Genomic DNA, 20,501 nt, shown 5'->3' with positions numbered 1-20,501 from the left:
GACTGACCCTTGAGAACCACTGCCCTACTGCAGTTAGGTATCACCTGGGACCTCGGATGGCCTTCCGGCTCAACGCTATGCCTTTGAGTTGGTTGGAGGTAGGAGTGGTGTTCACTGTAGCCTCCATGTGCTAAAGAGGTGCCTACTGCCTTTTAGGAAGTAAGGGGTGCCCAGAGTGGTACAGGAGTGGGATGGGCGGAATGACTTCTGAGCTCCCCTTGGTGTCACAACCTCATTCAGACAAGCCGGCCAGCTGGGATACATGTCTCAGGTCTTACAGAGATGTTCAGAGGAACTGGAGTAGGTTACGGGTCAGTCTTACCCAGCTTCTCAAATCTCCTGGGATCCCTGTTGATAATGAATATTCCCAGGCCCCAATCCCAGATCTACTGGGAAAGAAAATCTAGGATGGGCCTGTGCATTTTTAACACCTTTTCAGGTGATTCTTCAGGGAGATTACATTTGAGAACCACTCATTTTTACCATTCTCAAACTGAGAGGAATCTGTCAATTATTGTTTATGAAGCGCCTTTTGCTAAAGGAACTGCAGAAACGGCAGATGCTGCACAGCCCAGTGAGTCCCTGTTTGGGTGCTTCTGAGTCCCAGATCCCTGCTCCTGATACTCCTGATTCTACACCGGGCTCAGAACTGGGGTCAATGTAACTGTGCTCCCTTCTGGAATGGATCCTGGAGGAAGCAAGGTTGTTACTGCTGATGCCACATGCAGCATTCCTGAGAGTCGCTCATACCCGGAACGGTGCGAGATCAAGGATGATGGGGTTTCAGGCACGGGAGTGAAACCGCATAGCAGCTGGCCCTGGCAACTCTGCCCTGTGCAAACCCATTTGCCTTCGCCCGCCAGTTCTCTAGAATATACTTTATCACACAGTATTCTCTTTCTTTGGAAGGTCTTTGGCCAAAAATGATGAATTTTGAGCTGACTTGGTAAGGGCCAGGGGGAGAGGATGGAAATCATTGGGAGTAAGAGAAAACGAAGTTTACAGGAGGGCAGTGATGCTCCTCATGGAGCTGGGTGAGCTAGTTTCTGGCCACACTGTGGCCAAATGACACTGAGGGAGGCCCCTGCTGGAAAGCAGTACACTATCCACCTCCACACTCCACCCTGAGTTGCCCGAGTGGCCCCCACTCCCCCACACTGAGGCTGCAAGCAGAAAAACTGGCTGTCTCTTACCGGGCCATTTCCTTCGTCTCCTGCCGAGCAGTTGCCATCTTGATCATGTCCCTCAGCAGGGGCAGCCCCCCTTCTTTGATCAGCAGGGGGCAGTACTTGTCCGCTGCAGGGAGGGGCAGACAGGGGATCAGGCTGGTCTTCCAGCAGCCTGTGGCCCAGAACCCACCCTTGCTGTGAAGGATGCCCTGGGGTGGGGGTGTGTAGGGGTGAGGAGAGGGGAGTAGGGGGGTGGATACACAGGCCTGGGGGAGGGCAGTGAAGGCGCTGCTGCACAAGGGAACCGTCTGTTGGGATTCTTGGGTCCACTGGGGGAACAAGGGGTGAGTCCTTGAAAAAGGCTACTTTGGGACGCAGCCACATTTCTTTCTTTCCACAGCTCACCCCAAGGGAAGTAACAGCCATACTAGTGGCTTCTATCCTCTGAGAAGTTTTTGTAAAAATACAGATTCCCAAGCCCTGCCCTCAAGTATTCTGAATCAACAGACCCAGGAACCTGTATTTATTTGTTTTTTTTTTTAATTTTATTTATTTATTCATGACAGAAAGAGAGAGAGAGACAGGCAGAGGGAGAAGCAGGCTTTGTGCAGGGAGCCCGACGCGGGACTCGATCCTGGGTCTCCAGGATCACACCCCGGGCTGAAGGCGGCGCTAAACCACTGGGCCACTGGGGCTGCCCTGTATTTTTAACAATATACTACAAGGTGATTCTGGTGGCCAGCCAGGCTGGAACCAGCATTCCTTCCTATTATTGGGTGGTTTACGGTTCACACAAATAAAGCACATTCTAGTGCTCAGGATCCAGGGCTTTATGCTCCATGGAGAACATGGGCATTTCAGTGGAACACCACCACCCCTGCCCCTATGTAGTCAGAGCTACTTTTATGCTCTCCATTTTACAGATGAAAGAACTGAGGTTCAAAGGGATGAAGCAATTCATCCAAAGTCATTCTTGGTGCTTGTCCAAAGGAGTCTCAGCTCAGGGCTCTTTTGTCTATACTACAACAGTGCCTCTCTGAGGTCTGGTGCTGGTAGTCTGGTAACACTAACCTCAAGTAGTAATGAAAAAGGGTAATGCTTATTGAAGAGTTGGTATGGGTCAAGCACTGTTCCAATCACTTTACATACCTTATTTGACAGAAATCCCATTTTTATCCCATTTTAAAGATGAGGAAATTGAGGCACAGAGAGGTTGAGAAACCTGCTTAAAGTAACACAGCAAGTGGGAGAGCCATGGTTTGAAGCCAGGTATCTGCCCCCAGAGCCCGCACTCCGATTCACTCTGCCAGTTAACGGGACTGAGCAGGATCCAGGCCCCAGGCTGGGCGCTTTATGCTGGTTTTCTTTTCACATCAATCTTATGAGGTAGGCCTTAATCCTGTCCCCATTCTATGGAGGAAACTGAGGCCCAGAGAGGTTAAATAACCTCACATAACCAGTAGGAGAGAGAACGATGGTCAAACCTGTCCTGCCATCAAGCTCTCCTGGTGCTCTACCTTCTTTCTCTCCCTGCCAGAGCCACTTGGCAGAGGATGGTTCAGGCTCTTCTATGGGAGGATGGGATGCTCTTTGAGGAATAAAGTTAGAATTGGGGATGCCTGGGTGGCTCGGCGGTTGAGTGTCTGACCCAGCTCAGGGTGTGATCCTGGAGTCCTGGGATCGAGTTTTGCATCAGGCTCCCTGCGGGAAACCTGCTTCTCTCTCTGCCTGTGTCTCTGCCTCTCTCTCTGTGTCTCACGAATAAATAAATAAAATCTTAAAAAAAAAAAAGTTAGAATTGTTTTAAAGTCCTCTCCTGTTCCCTTGGAAGTCTGTTTCCTCAGGGGTTAGTTCTTTGAGTTGGTCTTACTCTGTCTTCCAGAAGGCCTGGAGATTTTTGACTATTCACTTATGTGGAAGCAGGCGGCATTAAGAAAGCTGTCTGGGAACTCTGGATGGGCTGTCTGGCCTGCTAGGCTTGCTTCTGGTGATGAGGCAGGCCCCACCATTATGCTGGACATGCCACAGATGCTGGAAAGGGGAGGGCTGTGCTCCTAGGCACAGACACCGGGGCCACCTCTCTTAGAACTCCTCACCCGGGTTATGAGCTCCCTGAGGACAAGTTGGCTCGCAACCAGGTGAGCATCCCTGTGTCTGAACAAAGGGCAAGTGTGTACTCACGGTAGACAGACACAAGGTTGTACAGGGCCCAGGTGGCCCAGTGCTGGCTGACAGGGGAGATGCCCTGGGGAAGGAGGCGAAGAATTGGCTCAAAGGACCTGTAGAAAGAGAGATCAAAGTCACTTCTAATGCCAGGGGGTGGGGGAGTGCATCTTCTCCTATTGGAGGGCTCTCCTCCCTGGAGGGTTCCACAGGCCACCCATGAGCAGGCTAGTAGGATGCAGCAGAGGCAGAGGCATCTGGCCTTCAGGCTCCACAGAGGGAGCTCGCTAGTGAGAGAGGTCAGGAGCATGGGCATGTAAGGGAGGTAGGAGGGACATAGATCAGGTGGTGTAGAAATAGGGGAGCTTGGCAAGGACGAGAGACCCATTCTTGGGGAGACAGAGAGAAGTACCCTGAGGAACAGAAGTGTGACTGTACTTCTTATAATGGCCTTTGCAGGCTATCTGGAGTCATGGTCTGAGCCTGAAAAATGTACGTGCAAAGCCCCTGGGCCAGTGATTCCCCTTCACATTTCCTTGGGAACAGCTGTCACCAGAGCATCAGCAAAGCCACACGGGTCCAATTCTCCCAATATGGGTTTTCAATGTCAATGTCAATCAGGACAAGATGGCTCATCCGCACCCAGAAAGTGACCCAGTCATAGAACAAGGAGAGAGACCCATGCCCTAGAAGACCTGACACTAGCTGCATTGTAAACAATTAAATCAGAGTAGAGGGAAACTGCTGGGAAGGGAGGCGCCACACTGTGAGCAGAGATTCTTTCCGGGAACGAGCTCATGAGTGGTTTCTGTTCTGTTTCCTAGAGTGTGTTTGTATTTTCCTCTTCTTTCTTCCCACAGGTAAACATGTCTCAAATGTTTGTCAATGGCAAACTTTGCATCCACACAGGTGTTGATGTGTGTGAAAGACGTGCCCAGCCTTATGGGTAAGATGTGTGCTGTGTGCTGTGCGTGAGCTTTGTGCCTCAGCGAGAGCTGTAAAGGGGACTAGAAGGAAGGCAGGAGGCTCTCCCCAGGCCTCGTTGGGCATGAGTGACCTGTCTCCCCATGGACCCCGCCCACACACCACCCCGCACCTGTAATTGATGTTTCTCCGAGAGTTGACATCCCAGCTCTGGATGGCTGCCCACATGCGCTCCTCCACCTCCTCTCGCTGGGGCTCACAGATGCCCCACGCCTCAGGCCCATCAAACATGATGTGGGAGAGTACGCCGCAGGCATTGTAGGAAACCTCGATCCCATCAGCCTTGCTCTCCAGCAGGTTGCTGCCAAGAAGAGAGAAAAATCCCTCCAAGTCCCTCTTCAGACCCCAGCTGCTGGACCCCAGCTTATAGACCAGGTGCCAGAGGTATCACTGATTTCTCTATTATCCATACCCAAGTGACTTCTAAAGATCTGAGGTCGCTGAAGACACAGCTACAAGAGGATCATTTATGGAGGCTTGAAAGAAACCACATGTAGACACAAGGGGACATTTCTTTCTTTCTTTTTTTTTTTTTGCAAACACACGAGCATTTATTTACAAGCTCGAGCTTGGGTCCAAGTATACTCAACACAGCGGAGCAGGGACTTGGACGCAAGGGGACATTTCTAACAGAAACTTAGGCAGAGAGCAGTTGCTGCAGCTGAACACAGACCAGAGCCCTGAACATCCTGGCAGCCAAGGCAAAAAGAGAAAGGAAAGAAATACCCACCTGAAGACACTGATAAATTGGGAAGTCATTAGCTGAGGCCGCAGCTCCTTCACCTCTGCCACATTCCCCAAGAGTCCTAGCATATTCCGATGCAGTTCCTGCTTCTCTGGGAATTCCTGGCAAAATGAGAGCCAATGGGGCCACTTCAATTAGCACTTAGTGTCTGGTTTGATTTTTGTTTTGAAGTTCTGGTATTGTTAACCTAGAAACCTTATGGGTATCTGGCCATTCCAACCAGACAAAGAGGGGGAGCAACAGCCTGCCCTCATACCTTCTAGTGTACCTAGTACAGCACTGGGTATATACTGTATGGATTTTTTTTTAAAGGTTTATTTATTCATGATAGACATAAAGAGAGAGAGAGAGGCAGAGACACAGGCAGAGGGAGAAGCAGGCTCCATGCCAGGAGCCCGACACGGACTCCGCGCCCTGGGCCAAAGGCAGGCGCCAAACCACTGAGCCATCCAGGGATCCCCTATACCATATGGCTTAAAATGGTGAGGACTCCTTGCTACAAAATCAAAGGCTGAGTCGAGATCTGACCTATAAACTTCCAACTAGGACAAATGTGGTTCTATTTGCCAAAAACTCAAAATATTAGTTTAAGGGAAAATTTATAAAAACTAAAGTAAGAAAACGAGTTTTATTTATTTTTAGAATTGCTACTCCTTATTTTTTAAAAAGTAAGCTCTATGCCCAATGTGGGGCTTGAACTCACGACCCTGAGTTCAAGAGTCACATGTTCTACCAATTGAGCCAGGCAGGTGCCCCAAGGATGAGTTTTAAAAGACTGTCCTACTGGTCAGAATGCTGTCCAGTGGACCCCGGCCAGACTGTGGGCAGTCTGAGAAATTGGTGCAGAGAATGATGGGACTGGGTTTTCCCTTGGAGGGAGGGCTCTAAGGAGGTGTGGGCCTGTAAGTCGGCCCCTGCCGCCCTTCTGTGGGAACCAGGGGGAGAGGGGTTGCTGATAGATCTGGCTGGTAGGATGCCTAAGGACAGAAGAGTGGCCATGTGGGTGGTTAAGGAGGCTGCTGCCACTGGAGATGGGCAGTACCTTCAGGCAGTCCAGGAATAGCTTCATGCCATTGAAATTGAGGAACATCTCGCAGTTGTCAGGTGTCTCGTCTGTGATGTTCCACAGGGCACTCCAGGAGAACTCCATCACCTGGTCACACTGAAGGGTGGGGGGTGCTCAGCATGGTTCACCTGGAGGGCCGTGCAGGCCCCTGGCACCCATGAGGGCATCCCCTGACAAAATATGGGTATCCTCCAGGGGCAAACCACCCCTTCTCAGGCTAGGGAAGGTCAGAGTGGCTTCATGAAGACTTGACTTACTATCTTGTCCAGCAGCTTCTTCTGAATCAGCTTCAGCATGGTCTGTGGGCAAAGAAGAAAACTTGCTGGGGGGAATGGGGACACAGGCAGGGCTTGGCTCAAGAGCTACTGTGTCCCCCAAGAACCAAGATGGAGAGAGGAGAGTCAGCACTTCTACTCCTGGCTAATGCATCCTGACGAGACCAAATCTGCCTTATCTGGTCTGGGGGAGCTGTTTGAAGAGGTACAAACCACATAGACTTGGTCCCTAGCATCTGAAGGCCTGGGTGCTAGTCCCAGCTGCACCCTGGTTCCCCGTGTAGCTTTGGGTCTGGGCCCCTCCCCTCTGTGGGCTCCAGCCTGTCCAGTGACAAAATAAAAGGAGGAGGCTAGATACTCCTTCCTCATTCTTTCCTTCTGTTCTTCAGCAAATACTTACCTCTCCACTGTGCATCCTAGGCCGCACACTAGGAAGTGCTGGGGATGGTGTGACGGGAGAAGGAACAAAGATGGTGTCTTTCCCTCCAGAACTCACAACCCACTGGGGAGGCCAATATTAAACAGACACTTAGTGAGAAAGACCTAACAGGGGACCTGGTCTGAGGAGCCAGGAGTGGCTTGGACGGTGGGAGACCCAATGGGCAGCTGGAGTGGCCAGGAGAAGGTGCCAGTGTGCTCTAGGCAGAGCAAATCTCTAGGGACATAAATCAGGTTCAAGGTGAGGAGAGTCTTTCTTTGGTCTAGCCTAAATCCAGCATGCAGTAGAGGGCTCTGGAAAAGGCTGGCTAGGAGGGAGGGAGAAAGGGGAGGCAGGGCAGCCCGAGGGCACGCACCACGACAAAGCCCATCTTCCCCACAGCCTCCTTGTGGTCATTGTCCACCTGGCAGACCAGGGCGTTGCACAGGTGCACAGCGATGCGCTGGATGGATTCATCCTGCCGCGTGGGGTTGAGGATGCTTAGCAGGAGCTCGTTGACCCGGCGGTACTGGAACTCCAGCTCCTCGGGGATGCTGAAGTTACAGAGGGTCAGGCAACAGTTCCGCTGGACCTGGGCCGGGACACAAGTGAAGCAGTCAGGGTCAGACTGGGAGCTGGGCTTTATGGGGTGCTCTCAAGGCATGTGAGATCACCCAGAACTGTGGTGGTCTAGGAAGGCTTTCTGGAAGAGGAGACTCCAAGGCTTTTTTTTTTTTTAAATTAAAAAAAGAGTGAAACATAATCTTCATACATAAGAGGGCATAGAACACAAATGTGTAGTTTTACGAGCATTTATGACGCTAACAAGCTTTTCAGTAACCAGGTAACCACTACCTGGGTCAGGAAAATAGAATACTGCCAGCACCTGGAAGTCCCCATAGGTCCCCTCCTAGTCATCATCAGCCCATCTTCCACTATAGAGAACTACTCTCCCTGCTATTCTGTATGAAAGATTCTTTAGCATCTTGCTTATTGTTGTTCAACCATAGGTTTGCAAGATCAACTATGTTGTTCTGAATAGCTGAAGAGCATTCATTTTGGCACTGCATTAAGGTGCTTCGATTTATTCATCCATCCTGTTGTTGATGGACATCTGAGGGGGCTTCCGTGTTTGGCTACTTCAATGTCTCATGCATGCATCCTGGTGTCCATGCACATGGGCTTCTGGGTCACATGGCGTGCATGTCTTCAACTTGACCACAACTCCAGACTGTTCGCCAAAGTGGCTGTACCAGTTTACGGTCCCAGTGGCAGAGTAGGAGGCCTAACACGGCTGGACATCTTTGATTTCTTTTCTTTTTTTTAAATCATCCAAGACCTAATAGCCACTTAATTTTTTAAAAGATTTTATATATGAGAGATACAGAGAGAGAGACAGAGACACAGGCAGAGGGAGAAGCAGGCTCTACGCAGGGAGCCCGATGTGGGACTCGACCCCAGGTCTCCAGGATCACACCCTGGGCTGAAGGCAGGTGCTCAACCGATGAGCCACCCAGGTGTTGTCTGTGGGCTTTTAAATTTTTTTTCAAGTATTCTCGGAGCATTTGCCTGTAATTTAATTTCTTTCCATCCTTTCTTGTTAGATTTGGGGAGATCATTGTATTTTATTAATTACATAATTTATAATTTATTTATTTCTTTTAAAAATTATTTATTTATTTATTTATTTATTTATTTATTTATTTATTTATTTATTCATGAGAGACACACAGAGAGAGAGGCAGAGACACAGGCAGAGGGAGAAGCAGGCTCCATGCTGGGAGCCTGATGTGGGACTCAATTCCGCAACTCCAGGATCATGCCCTGGGCAGAAGGGAGGCGCTCAACCGCTGAGCCACCCAGGCATCCCTAATTATGTAACTTAGAGATGTATCACCCTTAGTTATCTCTTTTTTCCCCAAAATATATATATATTTTTTAATTTGAGAAAAAAATGTATTTTAAATTACAAGAGCTAATACTTATTCACTATAAACGTTCAAGTAGTAGTATTTGAGTGAAAAGTTAAAGTCTCTCACTTTATTCCCTAGAAGTAATGGCTGTTAAAAGTTTGGTGCACATTCTTCTAGATTTTTCTATTATGCACATGCAAATATATACTTGGGGGAGAGGAGACGGAAAAAAAAGATATTATATATATTGGTCCAAAACTTTTCACTTATCAATATACAGTGGACATTTTTTCACACTGTGTGGATGGACTGTATGTTACTTTTCCAGGTCCCTATTGCTAAAACATTCTGGTTTTCTCTAATTTTCTTTAATTTAAAAAGGTGGATGTATTATATATTTTTCCTCTAAAAACATTTGAATTGTGGAATACATAGGCCCAAAGATAAATGCATTTACAGTTTTGGCAAATTCTGCCAGTTGTTCATACCTTACCAGTGGGAAGTAGGCAAAAGTGCTCTCTACGGACTCCCGTCAATATTGGGGACCATTGGTCTCTTGAAATGAAATGTGATCTATCATTATTTTAATTTTCATTTCTCTGATAGGGTTTAAAGATTTTATTTATTTATTCATGAGAGACACAGAGAGAGAGAGAGAGAGAGAGGCAGAGACACAGGTGGAGGGAGAAGGAGAAGCAGGCTCCCTGCGGGGAGCCCAATGCAGAACTCCATTCCAGGACCCCTGGGATCATGACTTGAGCCCAAGGCAGATGCTCAACCACTGAGCCACCCAGGCGCCCCTGACAGAGTTTATTATTTTGTTTGGGAGTCTTCAACTAGCATTTTTTTCCCCAAAAAAGACACCCCTTTTTCCTGGTTATAAAATCAATCTCAACGTAGAAAATAGCTACTCTAAACCCTGGAGTTTAAAGGCATTGGAAAAGCAGGTCTTCTCATCCTTGCAGAGGCTATATATCTCTACCAAAGCCTTGCTGGAGGTTAATTCGAGAATACATCCCAAATGCTTTAAAAATACACCTATCCATTCATTGCTTGGGCAATTCCACTTTTAGTCATGTATTTGAAGGATAATCAATGGAGTATAGTCAGCAAAACCTTATTTGAAATAGCAAATAATAAGAAAGTAACCTAAATATTCAACCACCCAGGCTGATTCAGTAACCGGAGCCTGGGCCAATGGGGATAGGGCTTGGCCACTGCCTCCCAGCTCTAGCGCACAGTTGGCACCAGAGCGGCCTTCCCTGGGTGAGGATACTGAACACTCTGCTGACAACAACAACTAGAAAACAATGGTTAGACCCAGCTGTGAGGGGGAGGCGAGCTGGACTGTGAACAACTCTCACTCTGTAGTTAACACATTTTCATATTACGGCTGACCCTCGAACAACCTGACAGTTGGGGCACTGGCCTCCTCCCCACCCACTCCCTTGCAGCTGAAAATCCGCTTGTAACTTCTGACTCCCCCCAAAACTTCACCACTAATAGCCTACTGTGGACTTCAAGAACCCCTTACTGATAAGCATCAATGGCCAATTAGCATATTTTGTGTATTGTATGTATCATGTACTGTAGTCTTATAATAAAGTAAGCTAAAGTAGGGATCCCTGGGTGGTGCAGCGGTTTGGTGCCTGCCTTTGGCCCAGGGCACGATCCTGGAGAGCCGGGATCGAGTCCCACATCGGGCTCCCGGTGCATGGAGCCTGCTTCTCCCTCTGCCTGTGTCTCTGCCTCTCTCTCTCTCTGTAACTATCATAAATAAATAAATTTAAAAAAAAAGATTAAAAAAAAAAGTAAGCTAAAGTAAAGAAAATGTGAGAAAATCATAAGGAAGAGAAAATACATTGGCATTGTACTGTATTGTCAAATAAAATCTGCATCCAGGGGCACCTGGGTGGCTGTTGGTTAAGCATCCAACTCGATTTTAGTTCTGGTCATGATCTCAGGGTCATGAGATCAAGAGCTCTGCATGGGATTCTGTGCTGGGCAGAGCCTGCCTGAGAGTTTCTCACACTCTCTTCCTATGCCCCTCCCTCTGCTCCTGCTTGATTTCTCTCAAGTAAAAAAATAAATCTTTTTTTTTTTTCAGGCGGAGCCTTTGTGGCTCAGTTGGTTGAGCGTCTGACTCTTGATTTCTGCTCAGGTCATAATCTCAGGAATCTAGGGATGAGCCCTGCATTGGGTTCTGTGCTCAGCATGGAGTCCACTTGTCCCTTTCCTTGCTCCTTCCTCTGCTCTTTCTCCCCCCCCATACATAAATAAATAAAATCTTAAAAAAAAAAAATCTGCATCTAAGTGGACCCGCACGGTTGAAACCCATGTGGTTCAAGGGTCAATGGTACTTGAATTTGTTTTCTCAGCATTAGGTGTCTTACTTTTGAAAATAGAAAATAAATATTATTTTAAAAATTCTGTTGTAAAAACGTTTGTGAAATGGGAGATGTTCACAGTCATAAGACACTGATGAAATAAAAATCTATGTTATGCAAACAGTAAGTGCAGAATGACCCCATCTACTAAATAAACATGCACAGGCTAAATCCAGAACAACAGGTATCCAACATCAATAGTGGCTATCTCTGGGTGGCGGGATTGTTTTTTTTTTTCCTTTATATATGTAATTATAAATTTTCTAAGGTAAAAATTTTTGTCACTTTTATAATAAAATCAGCTATTGGAAAACAATCCCCCACCCAGCAGAGCGTTACTGGGCAGAAGGGCTGAGGAGTCAGCCTGAGCAGAGGAACAGGGTCCCTGAGTGGAGGGTGGCAGTGGGTAATGGACTGGTCAGGTGGGGACTGGTCAGGTGGGGCCAGGTTACAGGGTCTTGAATGTCAGGTCCCAGAGTCTGGGAGTGAGCAGTGGGTAAGAGGGGTGGGGGTGGGGGCAGTACAGAGCCAGGCAAAAAAGGGTTCGAACAAGCATGGCCTCATGAGGGACTAGGTTTGTGAGGCTGGGACACAGGGTGAACAGGAGGAGGGGTGGCTGGGCCAGAGCATGCAGGGCCATAGTGGGCAGGGGGCTCACCGTCACCTCCTGGTAGGATTCCATGCCATTCAGCACCACCTGGATGACCTGTCGGCGCAGCTTGATGCTCTGCTCTGAGCGGTACTCGGAATTGGTCAGGTAGAAGAGGGCAGCGCTGCCTGTGACTTGAATGTTCTTGTCATACTTGTGGCACTTGAGGGCTGTGATGACCAGCTATATGAAGACAGGGTAGGCCTGGGTTGGCAAGTCCTGTTAGAGTTGTGCAAGGCCAGGCCTAGGGCTCTGCAAGTGGGCCTGGAGAGGTCCTCTGGGGTACAGCTTTCCCCAATCCTGTTCTCTGAGAGCAGAAGTGAGGGCTGGGGGCAGAGACTAGGGCAGGGCCACAGTTCTGGGAAAAAGACAGTGCTGGAATAAGGCCCTGCAGGCCTGGGGTTCAGGGGGGTAGGACTGCTCCTGTCCTGGGGAAGAGGTGCAGAGAAGAGATGGGGGCTCTGGGCACACAGCTCAACCAAGTCCAACACCTGCCAAGTGGGGATGGACAGGAGACCGAGGACCCCTAGGGCTGAGGCTGACCTTCAAGGCCCGAAGAAGCTGGTTGCAACGTTCGATACGCGCGATGTCAAAAAGCAGGTTGATGGCCCGTGAGGTAATCTCAGGCCTGTGCTCCGTATAGGCCTCTATGGCATTCAGCACCTGCTCCTCGTTTTTGTCACCACTTACCTGGAAATGGAACATGCTCAAAACCACCAGGAAGAAGCTAACTGGGGGATCCCCAGATGCCAGCTCCATCTCTAGGTCCAGGGCAGACACCTTGGGGCCCCCATCCCGCCCCCTTCCCTGGTCCCAGGGCTCCCTATGCCTCCCCTCCCCGACTCCCTTTCTCACTTTGTAGGCGGGAATGTGTGTGAGGCGGCACAGAGAGGTCTCGAAGAGCCCTAGGAACTGCAGTGGCCTCTTCAGGGCCCGGAAAGGCATGATGCTGCTCTTGGAAGGCTCAATGCTGGGGGAAGAGGGTGTCAGGGTCAGTGGCGTATGGACTGGGGCTGCCCTGGGTTTAGGAGAACTTCTCCTTGGGGGTAACTAAGCATTTACTTGGGGCCCTCTTCTAGGCCTTCCTGCCTCATCTTTTTTTTTTTTTTTTTTTTCCTGCTTTTTAAGGACAGAGGACATAGATCCACACCTCCTGATGGAAGGGTAGCAAGGTCACATTGTATAACATGTGGGATGGGAGATATTGTTGCAGCCATCTTTGGAAAATACTATGTACCATTCTAGTGAGGATGTATTATTACCTTTATGTAAAGTTCAACCAACAATCATGAAGAGACACACCAATCAACCAAACCCTGTGAAAGTATGGCTGGGGGTAGGGCTTATAGCCAATTATAGCTGGATGGGTTTAAATCAGATCTCTCAACCAAACAAGCCAGGAAGTAACCTATCTGCTGTGAAACCTAATACATGGCAGATACTGCTGGCCCATCCAGTCACCACCCATCTCTAGCCAGTCTGAGCATCCTAATTTCCTGGTCACTCCTCAAGCTTGTACCTTCCAGCCTTTGTGTATGCTGTTCCTTCTGCTGGGATACCTTTCCTCTGGCAAACTCAGGAGCTTTCAGGACAGCTTGGATGTCATTCCTCCTTCCTCCATCCTGATCCTCAGGGCAAACCCACAGCCCTGTGCCTCCCCTACTGCGGTCCTAATAATGGCTCCTCTATCCCTACTAGTTCATACAGACTCAAAAGGGCAGGGCCTGATTCATTTCTTTATCTCCAGCACCCAGCATAGGACCTGGCATAGGGATGCTTGTTGGACACCCTGCTGGCAACCATGGCAGGTTGGTCCCCACCTAGTCTGCCCTGCCTCTTCGTCCATCTTAGAGATGCTGCAGTTCTCCAGGATCATGTGGCCAGAGATGTCCAGGGACATCAGGTTCCCCAGCTTTTGCACAAAGAGGCTCAGCACCTTGCGAGTCAGCTTGAACTTGTAGTAGCTGGAGAGGCGGTCTCGGGAGATGTCCAGGTGTCTGGAGATTGGAGTGGGGGTCACAGGTCAGGAGCTGGACACAGGTTGGGGCTGCCTCAGAGACCCTTGCTCCTTCAGCCCATGCCACAACTGCTCCAGGGCATTCTGGGGGAGAACCTGCTGGCACCCTAAGGCCCTGAACAGCCTTGATGCAGCCAAAACACTGGGTTTAAGAAGGGGACTGCATCTTCCAAGCCCACTCCTGCCCAGCCAGGGGCTCCCAAGCCTCCTGGGACTGCCAACCCCCACCTCTCCATCCCTACCCCAGTGAGCTCTGGGCCAGCAGCTCACCGCAGCTTGTGCAGCTGGACGATGACCCGGATGTGGTCGTCTGACAGGTCCATGTTGTAGAGTACAAGGGACACCAGGCTGTCTTTCCACTGGGTCAGGAAGGCCGCATCGCTTGTCTGGATGCCCGAGAGGTCCAAGGCAGCCAGGGAGTTAAGTGGCCGTAGCAGGGACTCCACAGGGACCCCATCGATCATGCGGCCCAAGTTGAGGAAGCGTAGGCGGCTAAAGCCCTCAAAGGTAAAGTCCTTGACCAGCACCTGGCAGGTGGGGTTGACGAGGCACTCGTCTTCACAGCCCCCTGGGTTCTCCTCCTCGTAGAAAATGTTTGCACAGCCGAAGAGGCTCAAGGACACCAGGGTGTGGCTAAAGCTCCTCAGCGTCTGCAGACTCTTGGCGGATAGCTTCTCGCAGTTGGTCAAGTACAGCTCTACCAGGTCCTAGCAGCAGGCACAGCTCTGTTATTGCCACAGCCTCTCCCCACCCTCCAGGCCTGGCCCCAGACCACAGGTGGGCTCGCAGAAGGGCATGCACAAGGTAGGGGAGCGCCCAATTCTTGTGCTGGAGGGGAGCGCCCCGGCCCCGGACTCACTGACTGCCTCAGGCTGGCCTCCCCATGCCCATCCCCACTAGCTGGTGACGCAGGTCTCACCTGCTTGCGGATGGCCTCCAGGTCCTGGTCCTGCACCAGGTCCTCTCGGAGATGGATCCGGGTGAGGCGGGTGCTTCGGGGGTCAGAGAAAAGGCTGAAGAAGCTCTCATGCGGCTCAAAGTTGCAGGCGGCATTGACCAGCTCCACGTACCTGGGAGGGAAGAAGGCCTGGCTAGTGGGAAGGGCCCAGGGACCCTCATCCTCAAGGCTCGGCACCAGCCCTCCTATCTCTGAAACCTTCCCTCATCACTAGTCAGTAACTTCCATCTCCATCCCCTACCCCTCTTTCTAACAGTACCTGAGTGGACCCTGATCTCCCTGCAGGTGAGACGAAGAGTGGCCCCAGGCACGAGGAGAGCAAAGTTGATGAAGGGACCTCTAATCAAGAGCAAATCCTAAACTCTTCTTCCTCAAACTGTACACATCTATTACAAACATACACGTCCATACTCCTCATCTTTAAACCAGCTTCCTTGATCAGCCCCTCCCAGGACCCTTTTTAACAGGAAGATTAAGCCAAGGGGTTTAACACTTCCAGCTGGGTATAGGACAAGCGCCCAATAAGACCCTGTTTGAGATGACAGTTGATGCAAGAATCTCGGTCTGGTGGTTTTGGAGTCAAACATTCTGGAATCTAAATCCTGGCTTGGCTGTTCATTACCTGGGCAACTTTACACAAGTCATGGAACTTTCCCAGACTTTAGTTTTTTCATTTGTAAAATGGACATAACTCTGGTCTGCAAAGCATCCAAGCAAGTACCTGATCCACCTTAAATGCTCAGAACATGCTTACAAGTTGGGCTCTGTCCTTAGATCACATAAAAGTTCCCACTTTTTTTTCTTTTCTTTTTCAGATTTATTTTGTTTATGTTTTTCAGATTTATTTATTCATTTTAGAGAGAAGGTGAGCAAGCAAGGGGAGGGGCAGAGGGAGAGGGAGAGAAGCAGACTTCTTGCTGAGCATGGAGTCCAATGTGGGGCTCAAGTTCATAGTCCTGAGATCATGACCTGAGCCAAAATCAAGAGTCAGCTGCTCAATCGACTGAGCCACCCAGGCACCCCTAAAAATAAAATATTTAAAAAACAAAATAAAATAGAGGGTGCCTGGGTAGCTTAATTGAGCCCCTTGTCAGGCTCTGTACTCTGTGAGGAGTCTGCTTGGTCTCTCTCTCTCTCTCTCTCTCTCTCCTGCCCCTCCTGCTCATGCTCTTTCTCTCTCAAATAAATAAATAAATCTTAAGAAAAAAAAAAAGATTTTATTTTTAAATAATCTCCACCCCTAGCATGAAGCTCAAACTCATAACCCCAAGATCAAGAGTCATACGCTCCACCAACTGAGCCAGCCAGGCACCCCACAAGTTCCCACTTTTATATGCAACTGTTTGCTCTAACAATTTCCTTTCTGGGCATCCAGACTGAACTTCCTGAGGTGAGTGAAAGTGTATCCTATTGCTAGGACCCTCTAATAGTGAGGAGTCCCTTGGAGGGTCCACACAAAGATTTTCTGAATGATTTGATTCCTGGTCATGGATCCATTATTTGTTATCAGTACACACACAGGCATATACACACATATGGATCAGCACAGAACTCCTTTGTTTATTATGCAAGTTGCTTTTAATTTTCTTTAAAAAGATTTCATTTATTTATTTGAGAGAGAGAGCAGAGCAAGTGAGAGAGAGAGCACGAGCCAGGGGGAAGGATGGGGGAGAATGAGAAGCAGGCTCCCTGCTGAGCAAGGGAGCCCATTGTGGGGCTCAATCCCAAGACCCTGGGTTCATGACCTGAGCCAAAGGCTCTGATCTCTCATAGATGTAATGCGCACTTGCAATTATATACTCAAACACACCCCGTGCTGCAGATGCCCATGTGTGTATATACCCATTCCTAAACACGCACACCCCTCCACACACATACCAACATGCACACATGTAACTTTATGGTTATGAATATACCAGTGTTCTCCTGCGCCCACTGATACCCAAGGGCATGCACACCCTGTCACACATGTGTATCCATAGCCACATCCCCGCCTAGTGCACTTGACGGTCTCAGAGCCTCCACATTCTGTCAAGCTAAGACTCATGGCCGTGCCCTAGCCCCCCGCCTGCTCACTCATTGACAAGCCGGTCGCAGATCTCGCTGGGCAGGAAGATGTCTGGATGTAGTCGCAGAGTCTCCTTTTCCAGCAGGTAGCCCAACGTGCCATCCAGGTTGCGCAGGCAGAAGTCGGTGCAGAGGGCCATAAGGGACTCGGGGGTGTCAGACGCCATGCTGGGGGAGGCAGATGGACAGATCTAGGACAGGGGCCCCTAGGGGCAGTGGTGACTCCTCAGCACTCACAGGATCATTGGCAGAACCACAGCCTGGGAAACAAGAAGCAGCTAAGTGAGCCCCACATAAAAGTCACAACCACCGGCTGCCCTATGCCCACTCTCTAAGTAGGGAAACTGAGGAAATGTCATACTCAAATTAGCAGCTTAGCAGAAGCATGCCCCAGGGCTCCTGATTCCTTCCCTGCTCCCCTCTGCTATGCCACTAGCTATGTGTGCTTTGACCTGCAAAAAGCAAGGGGCCTTGTCTAAGCATTTTTATCCCTTCACAGTGTCTGTGGGCAGACATGCATGTGCTGGGGATTCAACGTCTGGGTGAGGATAATAGGGTCTTTCATTAACAGTGACATTGGTGTGTCCCATACTATGTAACCTAATCCATAAACAGCTGTCACTGTGTAAACATTCCATATATACCAGGGCCTTATAGACATGTTGTCACTGAATCTGTAGAGGATTAAGAATGGAGGATCCTCCCAAGAGAAGTGAAATAGATGTCCACATAAAAAATTATACATTAATGTTCACAGCAGTATTATTCATAATAGCCAGAAAGTGGAAACTCTTTCCATCAACTGATGCATGGATAAACAGAAGTGATCTATCCATATAATGGAATATTATTCAGCCATAACAGGAATGAGGTATTGACACCTGTTACAGCATGGACAGACCTTGAAAACACTGTGCTAAGTGAGAAAAACCAAACAAAAGGCCATATATTACATGATTCCATTTATATGAAATGTTCAGCCCAAATGGGTGAAGCTGTAGAGACAGAAATAGATTAGTGGCAGCCTAATAGATTAGTGGCAGCTGGGGGGTAGTGAGGAATGGAGAATGACTGCTAATGGGTAGAGTTTCTTCTGGGGTGATAAAAATGTTCGAAAATTGATTATGGTAGCAGTCACACACTCTGAATATACTAAAAATCACAGAATTATCTATGTTAAATAGGTATACTGTATGGTATAGGAACTGTAGCTCAATAAAACTGTTATTAAAAAACTAAAGTTAGGGGGTGCCTGGCCGGCTCAGTCAGAAGAGCATGTGACACTTGACTTGGGGTTGTGAGTTCGAGCCCCACCTTGGGCATAGAGACAATAGAACAAAAAAAAAAAAAAGAAAGAAAAGAAAAGTCGAGGCACGTGGCTGGCTCAGTTGGTGGAGCATGTAACTCTTGATCTTGGGGTCGTGAGTGTAGAGATTACTAAAAAAAAAAAAAAAAAAAAAAAAAAAAAAAAAAGCCTTAAAAAAAAAAAAAAAAAAAAACAACAACCCCTAAAGTTTCCTACTATCTTCATGACCTCGAGCTAGGTAAAGATTCCTTAAATAAGACTCATAAAGGAAAAATTATAAAGCAATCTGCATTGAAGTGAAGAAACTTCTGTTCATACATACACAAAAATTAATTGAAGATGGACCACAGACCTATATGTGAAGGGTAATACAACAAGGTTTCTTAATTTTTTTTTTTTAATTTATGATAGGCACACAGTGAGAGAGAGAGAGAGGCAGAGACACAGGCAGAGGGAGAAGCAGGCTCCACGCACCGGGAGCCCGACGTGGGACTCGATCCCAGGTCTCCAGGATCGCGCCCTGGGCCAAAGGCAGGCGCTAAACCGCTGCACCGCTGCGCCACCCAGGGATCCCCTACAACAAGGTTTCTAGAAGAAAACATGGGAGTCTATCTTATGATTTTAGAGTAGGCAATCATTTCTTAAACAAGGTACAAAAAACCCCTAGAAACCACAAAGAGAAATTAATTGTACTGCCTTAAAACATAACACTCCGTCCATCAGAAGATATTATTAAGAAAGAGAAAGGATAAGCCATAGACTAGAAGATATTTCCAATAATATATCCATCAAATGACTCATATTCAGTATGTATAAACATTTTCTTTTTTTTAAAGATTTTTTAAAATTTTATTTATTTATTCATAGAGATGCAGAGAGAGAGAGAGAGAGAGAGAGAGAGAGAGAGAGGCAGAGACACAGGCAGAGGGAGAAGCAGGCTCCATGCAGGGAGCCTGACGTGGGATTCGATCCAGGGTCTCCAGGATCATGCCCTGGGCTGCAGGCGGCGCTAAACCGCTGCGCCACCGGGGCTGCCCTATATAAACATTTTCTACAAATCTTTTTTTTTTTTTTTTAAGATTTTGGGAATTTCTACACCCATTATGGGGCTTGAACTCACAACCCTAAGTTATATGCTCTACCGACTGAGCAAGCCGGGTGCTTCCAAATTATTTTTTCAAAAGATTTATTTATTAATTTGAGAGAGAGAGAGAATGTGCATGCACATTTGTGCACACACACAAGTGAGCAGGGTGAGGTGCGGAGGAAGAGGGAGAATCCCCAGCAGACTCCCCACTGAGCACAGAGCCCATCCCAGGGCTTGATCTATGAATCCTAAGGTCATGACCTGAGCTGAAATCAAGAGTCAGATGTTTAACCAACTGAACTACTCAAGCAACTCTTCCAAACTGTTTTTAAAAGGACATAGCATTCAACTAAAAAATGAGCAAAAGACATATGGACATCTAGAAAAGGACTCAGCTTCATTAGTATCAGTAAAACCACCTGAGGTACTATTTTCCATCCACCAGAATGGCTCAACTGGAAACAATCCAGGCAATAACAAGCCTGTGCTGTGGTGAAGATGGAACAATGGGATGTCACCCAAGCTGTGGGTGGGAGTGCAAACTGGTGTGGATTGACAATATAACAGAATACTGTGTGACACTATCTTCTAAAGCTGAATATGCACATATGTTCAATGTCCAGAAATTCCAAACCTAGGCATACACCCAACAGAGATACACATATACATGTTCCCCCAAAGACACAAACTAGAATGTTTAGAGAAGCATTATTCAGAATAGCCAAAACCAGAAAAGAGTCTGAATGCCCCTGACGTTAGAATGAATAATTACGGTATACTCACTAATGAAATTTCTTTTTTAAGATTTATTTATTTATGACAGACACACAGAGAGAGAGGCAGAGACACAGGCAGAGGGAGAAGCAGGCTCCACACAGGGAGCCCGATGCGGGACTCGATCCCGAGTCTCCACGATCACACTCCGGGGTGAAGGCAGCGCTAAACTGCTGGGCCATCGGGGCTGCCCCTCACCAATGAAATTAAGGGAAATAAGAACATACAAATGATTGTTAACACAACAGCTTGGATGAACCTCCCAATGTTTAGTGAAAGGAGTTAGGTACAAAAGAGCATATAACATATTACACACTGAATGAATCCATTCATGTTTTACTCCATTGAGTTAAGAAAGCAACAACAGAATAATCTGATCTATGGTAATAGAAGATAGGACTGCAGTTACTTTGTGGATTTGGCTGGGTGCTGAGAAGCTTCTAGTCCCTCATCTGAGTGCTGGATATACAGGTATGTTCACTTTGGGGATATCTGGGACCTGTATATTATGATGTGTGATTTT

General features: G+C 48.1%; 1 protein-coding gene across 4 annotated transcripts in view; it reads right to left on the bottom strand.

Annotated features, from left to right (window-relative positions):
• ZER1 (zyg-11 related cell cycle regulator) overlaps positions 1 to 20,501 on the bottom strand; it is a 30,749-nt gene that overhangs the window by 2,238 nt on the left and 8,010 nt on the right. For 2 of the 4 annotated variants that reach the window (XM_038549140.1, XM_038549141.1), the window contains exons 2-15: positions 16,821 to 17,071; positions 14,706 to 14,856; positions 14,057 to 14,493; positions 13,590 to 13,766; positions 12,625 to 12,739; positions 12,313 to 12,459; positions 11,779 to 11,952; positions 7,197 to 7,412; positions 6,385 to 6,426; positions 6,104 to 6,223; positions 5,047 to 5,162; positions 4,429 to 4,617; positions 3,351 to 3,448; positions 1,194 to 1,296 (exon numbers count right to left, since the gene is read on the bottom strand). In XM_038549140.1, coding sequence (XP_038405068.1) covers positions 1,194 to 1,296; positions 3,351 to 3,448; positions 4,429 to 4,617; positions 5,047 to 5,162; positions 6,104 to 6,223; positions 6,385 to 6,426; positions 7,197 to 7,412; positions 11,779 to 11,952; positions 12,313 to 12,459; positions 12,625 to 12,739; positions 13,590 to 13,766; positions 14,057 to 14,493; positions 14,706 to 14,856; positions 16,821 to 16,978 — 2,243 coding nt within the window. In that variant the 5' untranslated portion in view covers positions 16,979 to 17,071. The remainder of the gene's footprint in view (positions 1 to 1,193; positions 1,297 to 3,350; positions 3,449 to 4,428; positions 4,618 to 5,046; positions 5,163 to 6,103; positions 6,224 to 6,384; positions 6,427 to 7,196; positions 7,413 to 11,778; positions 11,953 to 12,312; positions 12,460 to 12,624; positions 12,740 to 13,589; positions 13,767 to 14,056; positions 14,494 to 14,705; positions 14,857 to 16,820; positions 17,072 to 20,501) is intronic. The other 2 variants (XM_038549143.1, XM_038549142.1) reach the window with 2 other exon arrangements.

The sequence above is a fragment of the Canis lupus genome, chromosome 9 (assembly GCF_011100685.1).
Source record: "Canis lupus familiaris isolate Mischka breed German Shepherd chromosome 9, alternate assembly UU_Cfam_GSD_1.0, whole genome shotgun sequence".
Lineage (NCBI taxonomy): Eukaryota > Metazoa > Chordata > Mammalia > Carnivora > Canidae > Canis > Canis lupus.
This window is presented reverse-complemented; position numbering and strand designations above follow the sequence as displayed.